The sequence below is a fragment of the Trichechus manatus genome, unplaced genomic scaffold (assembly GCF_000243295.1).
Source record: "Trichechus manatus latirostris isolate Lorelei unplaced genomic scaffold, TriManLat1.0 scaffold00029, whole genome shotgun sequence".
NCBI lineage: Eukaryota > Metazoa > Chordata > Mammalia > Sirenia > Trichechidae > Trichechus > Trichechus manatus.
Window position 1 is genome coordinate 18,314,422 of NW_004443965.1, and position 23,375 is coordinate 18,337,796.

The window sequence follows — 23,375 nt, forward strand, 5'->3', positions numbered from 1 at the left end:
GGATCCTAGAGAACACCTAAATTTTTTTATATGAGCTATAATTTTTAAAAATTTGTTTTATTGTACTTTCGGTGAAGGTTTACAGAGCAAACCAGTTTCTCATTAAACAATTAATACACATATTGTTTTGTGACGTTGGTTGCCAACCCCGCAACAGACATGTCAACACTTTCCACTTCTCGACCTTGGGTTTCCTAGTTTTATAGTAAAAGAAAGTGAAGACTGGTGACTTCCTCAAAGTCACTAACTAGTCTGACAGAAAAGCCAGCGCTGTGATCCAGGTTTCTTGCCTACTGGTCCAACATACTGTTTTCATTACAACATGCTGCCCTTCTACTTTAGAGATCATCCAATCTGTTGGTTCATGAGCTTTTCTTTTTTTTTCACCATATCAATCTTGAAGTTTCATAAAACATACTCCAGTCATTAATAGTGGATTATTCTAGAGATGATTTTCAGTCAGAAGGCCAGGGATGAATCTCCCTGGGAGGACGTGGAAGGAGTTGACATATCATAATCTCTGGTTTGAGAGAGAGTTTATGAATCTTCTCTGTTAGAATCAGCTTTCTCCTGACCCCACATTGAGAATCACTGACTCAACCTACCCCCCCCACCTTTTTTTCTCTTAAAAGGTATACGTGCTCATTTTGCTGAGTGATATAAGTCAATCACAAAAAGACAAATATTGCATGATCCCACATTTATAAAAAGATAAAAATACATATACATACAGAAACCAATGCTCATTTGTGGTTCCCAGGGAGGGGTGGCTGGGGAGAAGGGAGATAACTCTTTAGATAGTAGATATTTGTTATTTTTGGTGATGGAAAGGGTAACACTGAATGTGGGTGAAGTGCACACAGCTTGACCAAGGTAAATGATGTTGCTAAGAAGTGCGCACACACACAAAGGGCATTTTAGTAAATGCTAGAAAATGTATGATTTTGTAACAATAACCAAAAACTGTATGTGTGGTTACCTAGGTATGTATATATGTGTGCGTATATACATGTATCCATATGTACATGCATATATGTATGTGTGTGCATGCATGTATGGTCATATATATATAATAAAGTACATAGGAGGCACAGTTACAGATACTTCTTAGACATAACCAAACACCTTGCAGGACTGGATTTCTGGGTTTGAAGCCTTAGGACCATAGTCTTGTGGGACAACTCAGTCAGTTGGCACAATGTAGTTCACAAAGTTTATGTTGTACATCCTAGTTTGGTGAGTAGTGTCTCAGGTCTTAAAAGCTTGTGAGTGGCCGTCTAAGATACAACCTTTGATCTCATCTCATCTGGAGCAAAAGAGAAAGAAGGAAACCAAGGACTCAAAGAAGAAACTAGTCTACAGGACTAACAGTCTACACGAACCATGGCCTCATCTATCCTGACACCAGAAGAACTAGATGGTGCCCTGCTACCACTAATGACCTTTCTGATCAGAGTCAGATGGATCCTAATAAAATAAGAGAAAAATGTGAACCAGAACTCAAATTCTTAAAATGTCCAGACTTACTGGACTGGTTGAGACTGGAGGACTCCCCAAGACGATCACCCTGAGATACTCCATAAACCTTGAACCAAAACTACCCCCTTTTAGCTAAAGAACAGATTGGCTAATGCAATAAAGAATATTGCCAGAAGAATTCACTATTTACAAAGGATCCCAGGAATTCAGGAGTTTAGTTTTCCTTCCATTCTTTTTTGTGGTATTCAATATTAATTAGCGCTTTGCCTGTAATTAGGAGATAGTCCTCTCCTTATTTCTCATCTCCTAAAGATTTGTGTTATTCTCTTGGCTCAGTCCAGAAAAGAAATATTATATTTTGACAAATTTGGGGGTGTTTGGCTTAGTTTGTTTTTTGTGTTTTTGTGAGAAGATTCCCAAATAAGGTAATTGCATATTGCCATAATCGTCTCTCTCCTTCCCTTTAGTCACTGCTGGAATTAAATTCAAATGAATAATTTACAGTGGTGGTTTCAAGCTTCATAAAGATAGGGCTTAACTGAATCTGCAGGGTAGTTGGAATAAAGTAAAGCCTATAATTGACTCAAAATGTATTTTTTTTATAAGACAGCTGCAAAAGATATTTGCTAAGTGGTTGATTGGAAGACACAAGAGGGAATGGAAAATCTAGATTAATGGGTCTAGGCTTGGAACTGCCTAGTCACAGAATAAAAAGCAGCTGCTGTGGCTGCAAACCTGGTGACAGGTATGCAAACAAAGATCTAGTGGCTGAGCACTATCCCAAAGCCATCTCTGGCACTGGATCATAACCTCTGACTGCCTGTATATCACACAAGGGACAGCCACACTGTTGATGATCATTACAAAGTTAAATATCAAAGTACATAAGGCCTTCTTGTCTTTTATTTTGTACTCCAAGGGTTGGTTGTAGTATTTTCCAGGATCTTTTTATGCTGCAGAAAAGTCAAACTCTTTTTCTCTGCTATGCTTGTGTGTGCACTGTGTATCTCTAAGTCCTGACTCAGAAAGAACCTCGATAAGTAGAAGTGGAATTGTTTTAGGAGCTCTTGGTAGTATAGAAACACCAAACATCTAAAATAAACTTTTGTCTTCAGTGCTTGAATTCTGGTATCTTATTATTGTCAGTTCTGCAAGTTCTTCATAAGGGTAGAAGACTAGGGGGGAAAAAAGATTTCTTGAACTCTTTAGACTTAAATTCTAGGTTGTTTTTTTTTATTAGAATTAATTCCTCTGTACAGTTTAATCAGTGGATTCCTTACCCATCACCCCTGAGTAGAAGAGAAATTATTCCCATAGCTACCATTTTTGTTATTGGTTTTTCATTTGATTCCATTGTATTTGTATGATTTCATTTCTTTTAAATTTGTTGAGATTTGTTTTATGACTCAGAATATGATCTGTCTTGGTGTATATTCTGTGGACGCTTGAAAACAATGTATATTCTGCTCTTGTTGGGTGGAGTGTTTTATAAGTGTTGATTAGATTCTGTTGGTTGATGTTCTTCTATATCCTTGCTGACTTTTTGTCTAGTTTTATCAATTGTTGAAAGAGGGATGTTGAAGTCTTCCACAGTAATTGTAGATTTGTCTGTTTCTCCTTTCAGATCTCTCAGTTTTGCTTCACTTTGCAGCTCTATTGTTTGGTGCATACACATTTAGGATTGTTATGTTTTATTGGTGGATTGACTCTTTTATCATTATATAATGTTTCTCTCTGTCTCCAGTAATTTTCTTTTTCTGAAGTCTATTTCATTTGATATTAGTATAACTAGACCTGATTTCCTCTGATTGTATGATGTAATATATCTATTTCCATCCTTTTACTTTCAAAATGTCTCTAGTATTATATTTGAAGTAGTGTCTCGTAGACAGTATAAAGTTGGGTTATATTTTTTATTCACCCTGCCAATCTGTTTTTTAATTGGTATATTTAGACCATTTCCGTTTAATGGAGTCAGTTGATACTATCTGAAACGTGATACTATTTGAAACATGATGTTAAAGACCCAATCTCTTAATTTTTTATAATATTTTTTCTTAACTTTAGAGTCCTCTTTTGGGAAATAATTTTTCTTGTGGAAAAGCAGTTTCTTTAGTTTTATTTTCTTCTATTAAGTTCAAGTAAAATTAAATGTAATACTTGTTATTGAAATCTGTGTAAATAAGTTCTGTCATCCAGAAATACTTCTTATGTATGCAGAGGTGTATATACAAGGATTTCCATTGCTTATTGTTTCTAAATTTTTTACAGGAGTAAATGAAGAAGAGGAGAAGAAGACAACAAAAAGCAAAGAAAAAATCAAATTGAAAAAAAAAAGGAAAAGGTATTTTTTCAACATCTTTTTTTAAAAAAAAAAACAAGGTTGTGAGTACAGAATGGATTATTACATTTTACTTTTTATGTATATTTCAGTTAATTTGATATTAATTTTTTCTTAATGGGAGTTAGCTGTTTAATGTTTTGGTTAAATAGCAAACTTCTTGGTGTCAGGAATAAAAAATAAAGTCAACACACTCAGCCACCTAAAATCTTCTTTTTGGAATGAATCAAGGTATAAATAAATAACAGCCCTTCTTCTTTGATTATTTGTACTCTAGAATTTTAAGTCTAAGAATATCAGCCAAACCTTTAGTTGTGTATACATTTAAATTCTTCACATATCTATTTTTTTCTTCATATATGTGAAGCTGGAACTTAAATAATTTGTATTCTCAAAATATCACTGTCATGACTAAGAAATTAATTTATTTGCAGAATTTATGTTCTTACTTGTAATGCTGAAAATTCCTTCAGGTCTTTCAAAACCCTCATCAGCCACATGTATATTTTTACTCTTTCTTGACAACTAACTATTTGGTTAAAGAAATTGATCAAAAGAATTAAGAGGCAGTATGGATGGAACTTGAAGACATTATACTAAGCGAAATAAGCCAATCACAAAAGGACATTGTATGATTTCACTTCTATAAAAAGACAAGAAAAGGCAAATGTGTGGAGACCAAAGTTTATTAGTGGTTACCAGGGGTGAGGGGAGGGGGGAAGGGGAGTTAACAGTGATGGAAAAATCACATTGATTAAGGGTAGGGTTGCTCAGCCAGTTATTGTAATTGCTGTCAATAAATTGTACACCTATAAAAACGTTGAATTGGCAGAAGTTGTGTGATACTTACAACAACAACAAAAAAGACTAGCTACTGAGGCTACTTATGTGCAACCAAACACCTCATGGGATTTAGTTCCTTGGTTTGGAGGTTTAGGGTCATGGTTTCGTAGGACATCCCAGTTGGCCTAATAACGTGTTTAGTGCTTCCGTTCTACCTCCTAGTTCATTGCATAGTGCCTGGGGTTTTAAAAGCTTGCAAGTAGCCATCCAAGGCACAACAGTTGGTCTCTGTTCACCTGGAGCAGCACAGAAAGAAGAAGAGTCAGGAATAGAAGGAGAATATGGAACGTGTGGCTCATTGCCTCCATGAACAACTGCCTCCTTTGCCATGCGACCAAAAGAACTAGATGGTGCCTGGCTACCATTACTGACCATTTTGATCAAAGATTCCACAGAGGAATCCTGATGAAAAGGGGGAAAATGCAGAACAGAATTGAAAATTCTTATGGACTCTAGACTTTCTGGAGCCATGAAGGTTGGATGAACCCCTGAAACTATTGCCCTGAGATAATCTTTAAACCTTAAACCAAAAATACCCCTGAAGTCATCTTAAAACCGAATAATAGTTTAGCTTAACTACTGTATTTTTGCAAATAATGTGCGCCTTCTATGTTTGTTTACCAACCGCTCCCTCCCCTCGTGAGGTTTTTTCATAAGCGTGCCATGCTTTTTTTTTTTTTTTTTTAATAGCAACATGTAAAAACAATTGGTATGGCGGCACTTACGAAAATACCTCACAGAGGGAGGGAGCGATTGGCAAACAAATGTAGAAGGCATGTGTGATTTGTGTAAAAATACGGTCGTGAAAAAGGTCTACCTTGAGCATTATGCTCTTTTAAGAACTATCTATATGGGATCAAATTTACAACAGCAACTGAAAAGATTAGATAGCAACCTTAGGGGACAGTGATTTTATGTTAATGAGGGAGGAACAAATCAGAAAAGAAGGGTGCGAATGGTTGCACAACTCTAAGAATGTTATCAATGTCACTAAATCATACATGTAGAAACTGTTGAATTAGTGTAGGTTTTGCTGTGTATATTCTTAATAACAACAACAAAATAAATAAAATTTAGAAAAAAAGAATTAAGAGGCAACTTCTTCCTTGGTTATTGAATATAGTTCAGTTCATACTAGAATAAACATATACAAATAGACTTTTTTTTAAGGCAATGGGCCATAAATGTGTCTGGTTTGGACTCTGTTCTCTCACAGTTAACAGTGGGTTCTATAAATCAGGTGTTGTTACTTTGTAGTTTCTATAGAGCATTTACTACATATATTTTAACACTGCAGATATTTTATAAACTGTAAAAGCTCTGTTTCAAGTGATAATAAATTTACGTTAATAACCTTTAACACAAAAACTAATTGGAAGCTAGAGCCAGTATTCCTGACCAGTGTATTTTTGAATCATTCTGCACTAATGCAGCGAGGTGGATTGCTTCCAGGAAAAATGAGATTATGTGTTTTCTTCCAAATCCTAATATGTTTTATTGTAACAGATAATTTTTTCAGGTCTTTCTACCTTGGGTCTCAGAAAACTCAGACAGGGGTTGAAATTAAATTAACTTTTCTAGGCACAAACTTAGCAGAGATAATGCCACTTAATGGTGTTGCTGTGCCAACACCTAATGTTTTCCTTAAAAATGAGAACCCAGAACCAGCAAAAGTACAGACAGAGAAGAGGCACTAGTCAGATGATTCCAGAGGTCAAGTCAAGCAGAAAAGCAGATAACATCTGAGAATAACAGAGCTGAAGAGTGAGCAAGAAGATGCATGAGAAAATAAGCTCAGCAGAAGGCCAGAGGTCTAAGGAAGTAGTTAAAGAGGAGAAAGACAACATTACAGAAATAAGAGAAAACATAGTCACTACATGAGGAGGGCAGTCTAGGGATTTACACAAGTCACTACAAAGGCAAAGATAGCCTTGGGGCATTGTAGTCTAATGCATTTTTCTCCTGCTTTATGTCTCTGTCAAGTTTTCTCAGTTTGGGTTTTAACTTCTAATGTTTAGATCATTGAGCTCTTGAGATGCCTTTCTTATTTTTAATTTTAACTTCTAATGTTTAGATCATTGAGCTCTTGAGATGCCTTTCTTATTTTTAATTAATTTCTATCTTGTCACAAATATTTGGGGTCTGGGTGTAAGTAGAATGCCACCCACTTCTTTATATAAGATTTTAAAGAGTGGCTTTTTCTGGGTTTTTTGTATGTGTTATTTTTTTTTTAATATTAGAGAAAGAAATTCTACATTTTATTCCAATTTAGTATCAGAATAGTATGAGAAAAATAAAGAAAAATGATAAATCATCCTTGTTTATATAGAGAGAATATTCATTTAAAAGTATCCTTTCTGTAATTAATGAACAGTATTATGGAATAAAATGTACATGTCTATTATTCTGCATCTAGAGGGGTCAACTATTTTAACTTGAAAAATCAAGAGAATCAACAAACGTGCTTTTGTTTTGCTAATTTTTAGCTTTCATTTATGCCAAGGTACAATTATAGCCTCTTTTACATAATTGCATCCTTTTGTGGTTCTTTTAAAAGAATATGCTAACAAGCTATTGTATACACAAGTGTACTGGATATATAATGAGGCTTGATAAATGCCACTTTGTTTGCCTTAAAAGACTGGAGGATAGGTATAGCATGAAAAAATCAAAATCATGGGAAAAATCATTTCATTCTTATAAATTCAAAACTTATTACTAGAATTCAGCAGCATAGAGACATTTGTTGTGTCAGTGCCTGTGAGCAAGTAGTACAGATTCTGAATTCAGCATTTTAAGAGAATACAAATATATGAAGCACATTTTATTTGAATCTGTTTATGTTTATTACACCCACCTTGTTCCAGGAAGAATTTAAAGCAGTTTAAATTCCATTTAAATTTACCTCAGTCATAAATGCAAGTATCAGTCAATATGTATTATTGCCCATAGGTCTTACTCATCTACTTCCACTGAAGAGGACACTTCAAAAGAAAAGAAACAAAAATATCAGAAGAAAGAAAAGAATAAAGAAAAAAAGAGCAAGTCAAAAAAGGGAAAACATCACAAAAAGGAAAAAAAGAAGAGAAAAAAGGAAAAGCACTCTTCTACCTCTAAGAGTTCTGAAATCTCTAAGAAGTAACTGAGACTTTGGCCTAAGCCATTAAATTTTAAAATTTGTTTTTAAAAACTATTTGATCTTGGGATTTGCTATATAATCATTCTTTGCAATAAATCTTTCCATATAGACTTTTTTTTATATATATAAGACCATTATCCCTCTAACAAAATATTTTTTAATGTGTTCTGACTATAAAGTTTTGAATCAGTCTTGCCACTTGATAGTCATGCCACAAGTATGGATATTGGTACATATAAAACACATCACTTTTGGTATTTGTGTGTGTGTTTGGCTAGTGTTATTATATCACAAGTTGATTGCAAAATGGCTTTACCACAGTCAACACAGATAATTTACCTAGCTAATAATGAGTATTGCTGAATCAAGTGTCCACATTCCAGTGACATTGAAATTTTTAATAGCTTTATATATACTATGATATAATGTATAATAATAGTGAAATTTTTAACTGTTGTTTTTAATCTGTAGGCTTTTTTCAATGCCATAGGACATCAAACTGCTTTATTGGTCTTGACTAGGACTTTTTAAATGAATGGTGTCTGCAGGAAGATGATAAATGAAAATGTTTATAACAGAGCTTCACTTTTCTATGAAATGCAGAGTTTCTAGTACCTGCCTGCTTTGTTTTTGTAACAATTAAAATATCTCTTTCCTGTTTAAAAAGACAAGTCTACTTCAGCCTATTAGTAAGTCTCATGGAGATGATACTGTGTTGGTCAGGATTTTTAGGATAGACTACTGAGTTGTTTTGCAAATTATGTCACGTTGGCATGTGTTAAAGTGATACCTCAAACACAGAAATTTTTATTTAGGACAGCAAAATCTTCATTAGAACTGATTTTTATTGTATTCAGTATGTAAATTTATGAAACTTGTTTCTGTGAGTAATACGGAAAATTTTTATAAGTGTCAACATATATATTTATTTTGTCTGAAATAATTTGTATATAGTTTTGAAGCAGGCTTCACACTAGATTTATGGTTTCATAAATAGTGAGTTTGAGGTGTTCATGGGCTTTTACTTTAGACACAAACCTCAGGAGCAGTGACAAAAATTTAGAATTAAGAGTTTTATTTTTTGCTTTTTAAAATTTAAGAGCCAGGGAGTTGCAGTATGAAAGCTTTTAGATAACAATGGAAATTTTATATGGGTAAGCATTTTCAAACACATATTAGTAGATTTAAATGTTTCTTAGATTTTTAATTTGACAATAATTAGTGTTACTTATTTCGCTTAATGCTTAGTTATCCCTTATGCCCAATAAGTGAAATACTTACTATTTTGTAGCAGCATTGAATGTCAACCCAGTATCATGACACAGCACCAAAGATGCGAGAACCTCAGGGTGGTGCAGTTATAACTTTTCAAATTGGTAACCCACAAACATGGCTGCAGGTGAATTCATATGGTAAGATTGGCTAAGTGCATTTAACTTCACGGGCTGAAAAGGTTTATTGATTCTTCGGTCACCCTGCTCCCTAATTAACATGTCCCCAATAAGACTCAGGGAGCCCTGTTAACTCCTCTTATATGCTTACCTAGAACCCATGCTCAAATTCTAGTGAAGCTGCACCCACCTCCATATTCTAGCATTATAGCCATGGAAGCTCTCCCAGCCTAGCTTTTCCATAACCCAGTTTCATAATATGGCCACCTAAAAAAGAAGTTCTTTTTTCTTTAATAGTTCAGTCTGTTGTTTGCAGAGAAACACAGATTTTTGAGGATTTGTTTTGCCTTTGTTACTGTTTTATGAAAATACAGTAACCCTTATTTCTTTGGTTATCAAGATGAAAAATATGAGTAAAAGGGGGGGAAGCCTTGTTAAAAAAAAGATTGAAAGATGATACATGCCAAAGGATGACCTCATCCCATTGAGTGTGTAACATGATTTAAAATGATAGTAATTGCAGTGAAACAGTTAATCCAGTTATATATAACTTAATTTTGTTAATTGTAGAGATTATAAATTCACTCATTAGATTTGTTTTCTGAATGGTGACACGATTAATGATTGCGAAGAATTAGGTAAAATTCAACCCTCGTTAACTAATATAGTATGCAAATTATAGATTTTTATACTCAGTAAGTTTTCCCCTAGAAGCAATCATGAAATTATTCTTAAGTGAATTCTCCATAGTCTTAGCATAGTTTATGAAATATCTTGACTGAATAAAAATCATTTATTTTTTACTAAAATAATTTTCTTGTATATGATCATGTTACTGTTATTGGGACTGGATGCAAATCTCACTGGTATATTTAGGAGAAAATTAATGAAATTTCCTCTCAAGCAGTATGTAGCAGAAGGAAAACTGGTTTTAATAGTAACAGTCCGATAGATCTGGCTCTTCTAACTACCTACATGACCTTCAACAACGTCATTTAGTTTCTCTGGGCTTTGGTATCTTTCATCTATAAAATGTTGTACCACATGATCTCTGAGTTCCCTTCCAGTCCGTAATGTATATGATTATTAATACTTTAGGAAAATTCAGGTAACATTCATTTTAGAAATTATTGTAGATAAGCAGCTTGCATTATGTAGTGGTAAAGATTGAATACAATTGCTAAATATTGAAGTTACTCTCTCTTTAAGCAGATAATTTTTGATTCACATTCTTACCACCCCAGTGTGTGTCATTTTAACCAGATGCAGATCAAATTTATATTTAGATTTGTGTCTATGTTCTGATTATCTGAAAACTTTGAGGCTATTGCTTTTGAAGCTTTGAGCTAAAACTTTGGGCTGATGGACTACTAAAGATTTAATGTATGTCCTCTTCACCGGATGCAGACATAATTTACATCTAAATTTGCATTTGTAACCAGATTATTTTGAACACTTTGAGACCATTGCTTTGGGCTGATGGACCTACTCTCCCTGTAGATCCCCCTTTTGTTTCTTCATATAATCTGTTAGCTAAAATCTTTCAGAGTTATCTCCAGTGCTTCACCCTTAGTGTATCTTTTGTTCTCTGAAGTCAAAATGTCAGTAAATGAGGAGTAAAACAACTGTGTGTAACCTAGATCACCTTCAGTGGTAGAGTAGGCTGATGTGTCATTAATGGCATTGATAACAATCATTGAGTCCTTTCTTTAGCAAACATTTATTGAGTACCTGGCATTGCAAACACTATGCTAAGCACTAGGGTGACAGAGGTAAATAAGTCACATTTGCTTCCCTGAAGGAGTTCACAGTTTAGTTGGTAAGAGAAACACAAGACCACATCATTATATAATAAGTGCTAAAATTGATCTGAATGTAGACTTATAGAAACACAGAGCGCTACTTAACCTAGTCTGGAGAAATTAGAAGAGGCTACCTAGAGAAAGTAATGCCTGAATTACATTTGGATTGAGGGTAAGGATGGGAGTTATGAAAGCTCCTGGCAGAGTGGGTACTGTGGACACACCACAAATATAAGAAATTGAATAGTGTATGTGGCAAGAATTACAAGCATTTTAAAAGGTGAAATTGCTCTCATTAGGACACATAGGAAATAATTTCCTTCTTTTACATTATTTGTACTCTTCTTCTAGACCTATTCTTTGTGACTCTGATTGTTGCTACCAAAAATTAGTGACTTAAGCCTCCTAAAAACACATAAAGAAAGGTACTATATTCTTCATCAGACACATCTCCAGAATTATATGTATATACTTTGAAATGTGTTTTGCTTTGTTTTGAATTTTAGATTATTTTTGACTGGCTTGAAATAAATTCTGTCTCTGTTAGTATTCATTAGATCTAAATAAATCATTTAAAATACATTTTTTCATTGTACGTAGTGTGCTATAATTTCATCGGGCTTCTTTTTTTTTAATATTTTGTCTCAATCTATGAAGCACAACTGGTTCAAAGTTAGACACATACCACGTGGTCCACTGGGTAACCCTCAGGTAACTTTGCAATAAGCTGGCTCAGCAGGGAGCACCTCAAGGACCCATTTACAGTAGTGCTGATATTTAAACTTCCTGGGCAGCTGGCATGCAAGGACACAAGGTTTCTTAAGCCAGCAAGTTGATAACCCCAACTGAGAAGCCCAGGGTCTTCTGACCTTAATTATATCATCCCATCTTCTCTAAAAATATGCAGAGTAGCTGAGAATTGGGGTTCCTCCTAGAGCACAGCCCATGATACCTCCAGCCATGCCTGGCCCAGTCTGCCTCTCCTGCAGAATGGCTGGAGTCTGGGGACCATGAGCGTTCTACTGGCCCTCAGTCTCTTTAAGTTTCCTGCTCCTTGTGTCATTTTGTGTCATCTACCCATGCCCTTGAACAACAAAAGTAAAATTGTTCCAGTGCCTTAATTAAACGTTCTCAACCTGGATTTTCATCTGAGGCAACATCATTAGTAATGTAATTATTAATGTCAGTCTATCAAGATAGCCAATTTTAGTGGATTTTGTTTTAATCAAAGCTGGATAAAAGAAAGATCAATAAGTACACACAAAAGCTTTATGAGCTTTCACAAAAAATAATGGAACTCCTTTTTTTGACCATGTATAATGTCGTTTTTATAATGGAAATGCTTTAACTTTGAAACTTCATATACATTGTAAGTAAGCAGTTCTACTAATTTAAAAGTGACAAAGTTATCAAAGTGTTCTTTTTGAATGTGAAATCCCACTTAGGCAGTAGAATGTTGCAATAATGATGTGGAACCGTGCTGTCGTTGCAGCCGCATGTGGTTATTTAAATTATGTAAAATTAAAACATCATTTCCTCGGTTGCACTAGCGACGTTTCAAGTGCCCAGTAACCACATGGTGGCTATCCTACTGGAGAGCACAGATACAAAACATTTCCATCATTGCAGAAATTTCTACTGCACCGTACTGACTTAGACAATATTCACAGATCTTTGTAGAAATTTTGACAGCCTAGTGATCAAAATGAGTCTCTGAGTGGTGTAAACAACAGTTAAGCACTCAACTGCTAGCCAAAAGGTTGATGATTCGAACTCATCCAGAGATGCCTCGAAAGACAGGCCTGGGGATCTGCTTCCTAAAGGTCAGAGCCTTGAAAACCCTATAAAGCAGTTCTACTAAGCACACACAGGGTCACCGTGAGTCTGAACTGACTTGACAGCAGCTAACAACAACAGTGATCAAAAGTTTCTAGCACTGAGCTTTCCATGCCCAAGAACATTAAGAAATTCCTTTTTTTATACTAGACCAGAGAAGATGTATTCAGCGTATTTTGAAAGAGTAGTCTTCTAACCACAGAAACTCTTCCATAGCACAGCAGATGTGTTCAGCTGATCTGGCTGTGAAATTAATCCTTTCTGTCTGTTGAATCCCATTATAAAACCAGGTCTATGTTCTTGTAATAGAAATCATACTTACAAATAATCTTTTAAAACAATTAGAATTTGCAAAAATTATCACTATTTCTAGATATCTAGTTAGTGTTACTGTGATAGCATTAGGTGGGACCAGATAACTTGTTTGTTTTGTAAGTTTCATTATAGAGATTCTTTAGGAACTTTATCACTGAAGGATTGGTTTTATGGTTATCCCTTGGAATGCAGAAAATAATGTATAGATTATACATTGCAATATTTTTTGTTACTGAATATTAGCTTTTACAAAGACAATATATAAATTGTGTGCCCAGCAGCAAATCTTCTAAAAAGGCATGGGCTGATTTCCAAGAGACAAGAACATGCCACCTCTAGCTTATGAGACCATTTCCCCTGAGATTTACCTAGACAGTACCACCTCTTATAACTGCCCCTAAGTATCAGAAAAAATTGTCAAATGCTGGTAATGTGACATAAACTTCCATTGTTGCTCACTAAGATAGGTTTCCTTATCTGTTATTGATAACATCCTTAATTTCTCCTAAAGTAATAGCATAATTTCATGAAATGCAGAAACATCTTAATTAGAAAATACAAGTAAACTTAGGCACATGAAAATCTATCAATCAGAAAACCTTGATGGTTAATAAATTGAGTGATTGAAAACGCAGCCGTGTCTCACTTTGTGAGTGGTGAATTTCTGAAAAGTAATATTACACACTATTTGAAATGCATTCTTTATTTTTATTGCTCCATCTCTCTGGTCACCTTTTACAACACAAGATTTTTAGTTAAGAAGCAATGTTGACTTGTGTCATGTCCATTGTTTTTTCTTGAATTATATCATAGCTTCATAGGATGTTTCGATTGTTGACTTTGACACTGCATTTGAATTGAGGGCTTTGGTTTTTCTATTTGACTTGCCTGCAAATACACAAAACAAAATAAATAATTACTTGAAAATATGACAAAATTTTAATTTTAAAAATTCGTGCTAAAAAATAAAAGTTAATTTTTCATAATATTGAAAATATGTCCTGAAAACACTATACGGATGAGGAAGAACTGAGTGATTTAGAAGTTATTTTTGAGCATTTCCTCCTGAAAGTCAAATCAGGGAAATATTCAATAACAGATGTAAAAATGTAGTTTCCATACTTACCTTTCCTACTCCAAGCTTCAAAAGAGGAAACTACACTTTTTATAAGAAGGTAACAATTTCTGGTCACTTAATAATTAAGGTGTGTTTGTCCCTATACATAAACTACACTAAAGCCAATCACAATAATGTGCAACATTATTAAGTCTTTGCTATCACAATAATCAACTTAAATGTGATTTTAAAAAAAAAACACATTTGTGCCACAATCTCCCTCACTTACTCTGTATAAATATGAGACCAGAATCAACAAAGGCTAGAGGAATAAGGATCTTTTCTCACCAGAATTTAGTCTGACAAACCTATACCATGGAAATGGATTATTATTCAACCAATGGTGTTATAAAAGTTGAATAATTATGGAAATAATTTCTCATATTTCATCAATATGTAAAAGTTCTTATATTTAAATAATATATAAAAAGCAATAGAAAAAAAATCACAGATGTTATTGCTAAATAACATATTGCTAAATCCACAGTCCAGTTCACAATCTACATCTTACTTGACTTAGCAGCATCTGACCCAATTCTTTCCTTGACTTCTAGGATGCCACCCTTCCTTGGCTCCCTCCTACCTCACCATTGCTCCTCAGTCTCTCTTGTAGGTTCCTTTTCTTCTCTAACAAGTCATAGGGAGTGCCTCAGGGCTTAGCTCACGGTTCCTATACTGCCTCACTCCCTAAATAGTCTCATCAGTCTCACAGCTTTTAATACCACCTCTATGCTGATGACTCTCAGATATATCTCTAACTCAGACCTCTCCTGAACTCCAGACTCAACTGCCTCATCAGCATTTCCACTTAGATATCTAGTAGACACCTCCAGCTTACATCAAAACTGAAATTCAGATTATTCTCCATAAAAAAAAAAAAAAAAAGTCTACTTCACTTGCAGTCTTTCTCAACTGCTGGCCACTCCATGTCCCCCATTGCTCAGGCCAAAAACCTGAGTCACCATTGATCCCTCTCTTTTCTCTCACACCTCACATCCAATCCGTCAGCTATCCTGTTAACTATACTTTTAAAGGATTCCTGGTGGCACAGTGGTTAAGAGCTATTGCTGCTAACCAAAAGGTTGCCACCATCTGCTCTTTGGAAACCCTATGGGGCAGTTCTACTCTGTCCTATTGGGCAGCTGTGAGTTGGAATCTGACTCAACAGCAACGGGTTTGTTTTATATATATATATACTTCTAAAATACATCCAGAATCAGAACACTTCTGACCATCTCCACTGCTAACATTCTAACTTCTTACCTGAATTAACTGCAATTGCCTCCCAACTGGTCCTGCATCTACCTTTCCTTCCGTATATTCTCTTTTCAGCACAACACTCAAAGTGATCCTTTAAAACATAAGCCAAATCATGTCCTCTGCTCAGAACCCTCCATTTCACCCAAGTGTTTACAATGGCCTACATGATCTCATAGACACCCACACACACCATTATCTCCCTGACTTCCTTTTTCTACTGTTCACTCCAACTTACTTGTTAAAACATTTCAGGCACACTGCAGCCTAGGGCCTTTGCACTGCCTATACACTCTGTCTGGCATGCTCTTCTCCCAGATAATTTTACCATAACTCCCTCATCTCCAAATCATTGCTCAGAAGTCATCTTTTCAATAAGACCTACCCTAAACATCCTATTTAAAACTGCAACCTGCATCCTCCCAAATCTCTTTCGCCCCCCATTTTTCCCCATAGCACTTACTTTCTAACATACCATGTAATTTATCTATTTATTATGTTTATAATAAATTTATTGTCTATCTCGCCAACTAAAATGTAAGCATCACATGCTTAGAACAAATGATGCACATCTAAAATATAAACAGGCCTTACAAATCAATACGTAAAACAACATCTCTTGGTGGCAAAGAAACAGACAGAAATGATACAGATGGCGAGCTAATAAATATGAAAAACTTCAATCTTGCTAGTTAGAAAGACATGTAAATTCAAAGAGACACCATTTTTCAACTCTCAATTAGGCAGAGATGAAAACTTATCTTTCCTGGCCAAGGGTCTAGGGTGAGGGAACTTTCATATATTTTCTGGGAGAAGTGTAAATCGGTACACCTTTTTTTTTTTTTTAAGTCCAAAGTGTTCTTACCCAGTAATTCCACTCAACAGGAAATTTTCAAGGAAATAATCAGAGATGAGATCTAAAATTTGTTTACAAAGATATTCACCGGTTATTTCAATGCCAAAAAAAATGAAGTACTTATATTTCCAATGATAAAGTAATGGCTAAATAATCATGCATGATGTATACCATGCAGCCATTTTTTAAAAAGGTGATTTCCAAGAAATTTTTTTACATGGAAGGTGTTTATAACACAATTCTAAGGATATAAAACTATCAAAATTATGATAATAGTTATGGATGGATTAATACAGTGGCTGCAACAATGGGCTCAAGCATAACAGTGATCGTGAGGATGACGCAGGACCAAGCAATGTTTCGTTCTGTTGTACGTAGGGTCACTATCAGTTGCAACCGACTTGACAGCACCTAACAAGAACAATAACAAAGTTTAAGACTTGCCTTTAAGTGTATTGAAACTGTCTGGCTTTGCCCATGTATAAGTAAATGTATAAACTGCCTTCTAGGACCAGTCAGGACATACACACACCCTACCCCTCTATGGGTTGATTTCATAGTTGAACACTCAAAGGGCAATGTTATGTCCAAATTTTGGAGGATGTCTCACTGCAGCTCCCAGATACTGCCAATAGGAAATGAAATATGTGTGATATTGATCTCTGGTCTAATATTGAAAGTTTTTGAGTTTAAAATCTAGGGCCTAGAATTGGTACAGTATTTGGCTCTATTTCATTACTTTTCTTCTGAACTTTTTTGGTAGTAAAATAAATTACTTAAGGTTGTACTTCCAAACATCAATCACAGGTAATGTCTGAAACACATAAGTTGATTTATAAAAGCTAATTTGTTTTAGGTTCAACATTTTCCAGCCTGGCAAATAATCCTTTGCCCAATCATCAAGAAATGCTATTTAAGACAAATGTAGTGGGGAAAGCTGCCGTGAAAATTTGATAAGCTGATAAATTTTTGGCTGTTATTTGCGAAGTAGACTTTTTTTTAAATATTATATTCAGATTTAGCCATTAAACACTTGAGTAACAGAATATATTCTATACAGGGGCCCTTGAAACCATTTCTTGTCACATAACATTTTAAAACTAAATTAAAATGTTTGCAGGGTATTTTTGACTTGTTTAACATTATTTATACTCTTCAGTATTGTATCAGATAAATGTAAAAAATAAACGAAATAAGATAAATTAGTTTCATATTAGCTGGGTGGTATTTGTATATTATATAAGCATTTCCTTAAACATCTAAAATTTTAATATCTTACTGGAATTTCTGAGAGCCTGATAACTGTAATAGTTACATCAACTCCTTCATATTTCCTAAGCTTTTTACATACTTAAACTCAGAACATTTTAATCAAATTTTCAAGATGTTTTGTTTTACTTTGTCATATATAATTGGTCTGTTTTGTTTTTTTTTAAATGGAAAATAAACTCAAGGAGTTATTTCCTAACTTGATTATTTTGAGGTTCTCTTTAAATTGTCTCCATTCTGACAGCTCCAATTTCCATTGCTTTTCTCTGGCAACAACTGAAAAAATTATCTAAACTGCCTACTGCCTTCTGAGATTAAAAAACTGCAAAATACATTCCAGTGTTACAGATTTTCCTTTTTCTGGGACTTGGAAAGACCTCTCACCCTAGGCCCAACTCATTATTTACCTGGCTACTGGATTCTTCTAACCAGTGTTGGTACAGCTGTTATGGTTAATCATGGCTGTGCCATGATTCTCAGTGTTTCGGCAGTGGTATAACATGATCACTTATAACTTCCCTGTTGAGATTTGATACGTGATCACGCACGATGGGATCTGCTGTGAGCAGCCAGTCAGTTAAAAGGGAGTTTCCTTGGGCATGTGGCCTGCATCCGAATATAAGCAGACATTCTGGCAGGGCTCTGGGGCTTTTGCTAGTTCTGGATCCTGCAGCTGGCTCCTGTTCGGCTGACCCCAGGTTCTTGGGACTTGAGCTAGCAGCTTACCTGCGGTCTTGCCTGCCTGCCGATTTTGGGATTTGTCAATCTTTGCAGCCTGTGAGCAAAAGCCCTGCTCTCCCACCTGCTGATCTTGGATTCACCAGCCCCTGTGGCTACGTGAATCAGGAGAAGCCTCTATCCTGATCCACAGACTTGGGCCGTTTCAGCCTCTACAACCGCGTGAGCCATTTCCTTGATATAAATCTCTCTATGTGTATATGTATACGCTTTACTAGTTTTGCCTTTCTAGAGAACCCAGGCTAAGACAACAAAGATAATTTCTTATGTTGGCTTTTTAAAGCAGTTCCCTAACAAAACGAATTTGCTACATGAACAAAGAAAAGTCTGTTAGAAATACCATACTGAATTATTTGAAGCAGGAGCTTTGATTAGCAAGTTAACACCTCTAGTGTTCACTATCTGCCTGCAGCTTAGGAAATCCAAAAGTGTTTTCACGTATGTACCTCTGGTAAATTAGATTAATTGAACATGTGGAGAAACAACTGCAATGAGTGGAGTGGAGTGAAAACAAATTCTAGCTAACTGCACCTCTTTGGAATGATTTTAAAAGAGAAAGAATGAAAGTCTCATAAACCTCAGCCTCTCCTAGTTTTCCTTTAATAAACAGAAACTAATTTCATAACCAGCAATGTAAGGATAAAACCAGCTGCTTCTTTTCTATCACAAGGTTACAACCTGGATTCTATTTTAAGTAAGAGATCTGTAATACCATTGAGCTCCCAAGGGATTTGTTGCACATAAAGAGTTTTTCTTATTTAATTCCACTTTTTCTTTACTGGAGTGAAGACTGCCAACATCCAACATCACTGCTCTTTCCTGGATTGACATTAGTTGCTGCTGCTTCCCATTTCTATTCTTTTTTTTTTTTTTTTCCTGTCTGGTCATCATATGTAAATCTCAACTTTCCTTTAATCCTTACCTCCCAGACTGGAATTTAAGTTAAAGCTTTGGCCTTTTCCAAAATTTAAATCCCATTCATCAAACAAAATCTTCCCACCTATTCTCATCACAAGCTAGGCCCATATACTTTTTATGATAGCAGTTACATTTTGCAGTTTATTTTCAGAATCATTCCTCAGGAGTTCATTTATCCCATAACCCTCCTATGAACTCTGCTCTTGCCTGTCATTTGAAAATATCAAAAGAATGTTCATGACCTCCACAGGCTATCTCCCTGTTATCTGGCAGAACTATAATTAAGCTCTTCTGCTGTCGCCCTGCCTGTATTTGTGTTACCATTCTGAAGTTCTACAGCAGCTTCCAATTACTAATTCAGGTGGGTCACTTCATTATTTAATAGAAAACCTACACATCCCACTCATCCTGCAGTTTCTTCTTGAGGAAACAAATCATATTAAATTGGCACCCTAAAACTTTTTTATTTATAAGAGAACATTTTCCCTTCAAATTTAATATGATACATGGGACCAGGTGAGCTAGATGACGAAGTGAGCAAAACTTGCCTGGTAATCCAACTGACATACTGACTTTTCCCTTCTTCAATGCCCTGCCTTCCCTCAAGTATAGACAGATAGACAGACAGACAGACAGACGGACAGATAGACAGACATATTTTATGGAAACAGTTAAAAATTTCTTGGGAAGGTAGAATCTTAGACTTACCCTTTTGCTTTGTCTACCCACCAATGAGTAGAGGCAGCTTTATTCAGGAATTTTTTTCCTACCCCACTTTTTCCACAATTGGCCCTTTTTTTTCCTTTTCTAAATTGTTAAATTCTTCTAACCGTTGATGATTATCACAGCTCACATTGATGATTATTTAGCAACACTTAAAATCCTTGAAATGAATTTTTTTAAGCCTTTCTGGAACAAATAATGATACTACTAAATAATTTGGCAGCCTAATTAACAAGAGTTTTGAGCAGAGTTCTGTTGGAGGGCTGTTAATGTTATTTTAAAAATAGCTCCCAAATTCATCTATAAATTTAGTATAAAATCCATCAAAATACCTCTTGGTTTTATTTCTTTTAATTTGACAATATGACTTAAAAGTTTATTTGGAAACCTGAATACACAAGAGGAGCCAAGAAAATCTTGAACAAGAAGTGTAATGGTAAGTGGAAAAGGAGTATTGCCTAATTAGATATTAAAATAAACTATTAAGCTTCAATGATTTTTAAAGTATCTCTCCAGTTTAAGAATAATCAGACTGATCAATGAAACAGGATAGACAGTCTAAACACAGATACCAGTATATACTAAAGTTTAGTTTATGACAAAGGTGACATTTTAAATTGGCAAGGAAAAAGTGGATTATCCAATAAATACATGGACTAGTGGTTTATTATTTGGAAAATAAAAATAAAGGCAGATTCTTACCTCATGCTTTCAACCAAAATTAAAACTCCAGAAGTATTAAAGATTTAAATGTAAAAACAAACAAATAGATATAGTAAAGGAAAATATAGGTAATATCTTTATATCTTACATTGAGGGGAGAACATTCTAAGTGTGAAGCCAAAGGGAGAAACCACAAAAGGAGAAACTTCTACATTTGAAAAAAAGTCATATATAAAATTAAAAGAGAAATGACTGAGAAAAGTATTTGGAATGTATGTGAAAAAAATTTAGTTACTATGTAGGAAGTTCTCATAAAGCAATGAAAAGATGAATATACCTATAGAGAAATGAGTAAAAGACATGAGCAAGCAATTTACCATAAAATAAACGACAGATAAACATAAAAAAAAAAGTTGTCCACTCTCATTACTAATCAAATAAACTTAAAATAAAACACTTTACTATTTTCCTCAATGAAATTAGTAAGATTTGTTGTTGTTGTTAGGTGCCGTCAAGTCAGTTCCGATTCATAGTGACCCTGTGTACAACAGAACAAAACACTGCCCAGTCCTGCACCATCCTCACAATCGTTGTTTTGCTTGAGCCCATTTTTGCAGCCACTGTGTCAATCTACCTCGTAGAGGATCTTCCTCTTTTTTGCTGACCCTCTACTTTACCAAGCCTGATGTGCTTCTCCAGGGACTGGTCCCTTCCGATAACATGTCCAAAGTATGTGAGAAGTACTCTCGTCATTCTGCCTTCTAAGGATCATCCTGGTTGTACTTCTTCCAAGACAGATAGAAAGATATATATCCATTTAAATAACCACCACCAGTGTTACAGAAGACATAGGGAAACAGGTAAGTATGAAATGGTACTTTTCTAGAGGGCAACTGGCAACCTTGTGTCCAAAGCCTTTAAAGTGTGCCCACACTTTGATCAGCAATTCCACTCCTATGGATTTATTCTAAGAAAATATTTACATGCTCAATGTATGTAAAATAGAAAAAAAAAAAAGGACACTAGTTCAAAGCCAATAATTTAATAAAATATGGTACAACTAGACCTTGGTTTCTAAATACCATTCCCAACTGAAATGAACCAGGCTTCTTGGAGAAATGGGAGATTCCAAGCCACCACAGTACAACAAACAGACAGACACATGGTGGTGTAGTAGAATAACAACTAATAAACGTAGAAGGAATGCTGAGGTTAGAAAATGACTATTTTACAATTATCATAATAACTAATTCAGTCAAGAATCATTAATACATGGGTAAATATTGAGGGGAAACCCTGGTGGGAACAGGGTCTCAAAGCTCCTCCTCACAAATGACTTAGTAATCACAAAGGGCAAAATAGTGACTTTATAATGGATTAATTTAGTAAACATAACCTTAACCAAGGAATCTAAGTTAGCATCACCAACAATGGGACAAACCAACATAATGTGATTACTGATAAGGTGCCCTGAGAGAATTTTTGTGCTATTCCTGTCAAAAATGTATAATCTGACTCCATTCATAAGAAAACATCAGACAAACCTAAATTGAGGGACATTGTACAAAATAGCTGGCCTTTACTTTTCCAAATGTCAAGATTATGAAAGACAAAGACAGGCTGAGGATTAAAGGAGAATAAAGAAATATAACAACTAACCACAAAATGTGATTCTACATTAGATCGCAGATAAGCAAAAAATAGCTATTTGGACTTTACTGGCAAAAATTTCAATATGAACTATGGATTAGATAATGCTACTCTATCAATGTTATATTTCCTGATTTTTATAAATGGAAGAGAAAATCCTTTTCTTAGGAAATACACACTGACATATTTATAGTTAAAAGGGCATGATACCTGCAAATTATTCTTAAATGAATCAAAAAATAAATATACATAGAGAGATAATGATAAAGCAAATGACACAAAATATCAACTGTAAATCTGAATAGCAATACAAGGGTTCTCTATACTTTCCTTGCTACTTTTCTGGAAGTATAAAATTATATCAAGATAAAAGAATTTTAAAAAATCAAGGTACTAAAAGGGAACCACAATTGTGGAGAGACTGGAACACCTATATACTGTTCGTGGGAATGTAAAATGGTACTATCACTTTGGAAATCGATTTGGCGCTGGAAGTACCATCGGATCCAGCTATCCTGCTCCTTGGAATATATCCTAGAGAAATAAGAGCCATCGCATGAATAGATATATACATGTTCATTGCAGCACTGTTCACAATAGCAAAAAGATGGAAACAACTTAGGTGCCCATTGACAGGTGAATGGGTAAACAAATTATGGTATAGTCACACAATGGAATACTACGCAATGATAAAGAACAACGATGAATCTGTGAAACATCTCATAACATGGATGAATCTAGAAGGCATTATACTGAGTGAAATTAGTCAGTCCCAAAAGGACAAATATTTTATAAGACCACTATTATAAGAACTCAAGAAAAGGTTTAAACACAGAAGAAAACATTCTTTGATGGTTACGAGGGTAGGGAGGGAGGGTGAGGGTTATTCACTAACTAGATAGTAGATAAGAATCATCTTAGGTGAAGAGAAAGACAGCACACACTACAGAGGAAGTCAGCACAATTGGACTAAACCAAAGCTAAGAAGTTTCCTGAATACAATCAAATACTTTGAGAGACAGAGTAGCAGGGCTAGGC

The 23,375-nt window shown here is 34.9% G+C and overlaps 2 protein-coding genes across 2 annotated transcripts in view; one reads left to right on the forward strand and one right to left on the reverse strand.

Moving 5' to 3' along the window:
• The window catches only part of SREK1IP1 (SREK1 interacting protein 1), a 55,320-nt gene extending 43,463 nt beyond the window's left edge, over positions 1-11,857 (forward strand). Inside the window, 3 exon segments of the mRNA XM_023729606.1 lie at positions 3,751-3,774; positions 3,777-3,825; positions 7,618-11,857. Of these exon segments, the coding sequence (XP_023585374.1) occupies positions 3,751-3,774; positions 3,777-3,825; positions 7,618-7,639 (95 nt within the window). The 3' untranslated portion in view covers positions 7,640-11,857.
• Positions 11,858-13,782: 1,925 nt separating this feature from the next.
• The window catches only part of SHISAL2B (shisa like 2B), a 28,084-nt gene continuing 18,491 nt past the window's right edge, over positions 13,783-23,375 (reverse strand). The window contains exon 3 of the mRNA XM_012555019.2: positions 13,783-14,034. Coding sequence (XP_012410473.1) covers positions 13,949-14,034 — 86 coding nt within the window. The 3' untranslated portion in view covers positions 13,783-13,948. The remainder of the gene's footprint in view (positions 14,035-23,375) is intronic.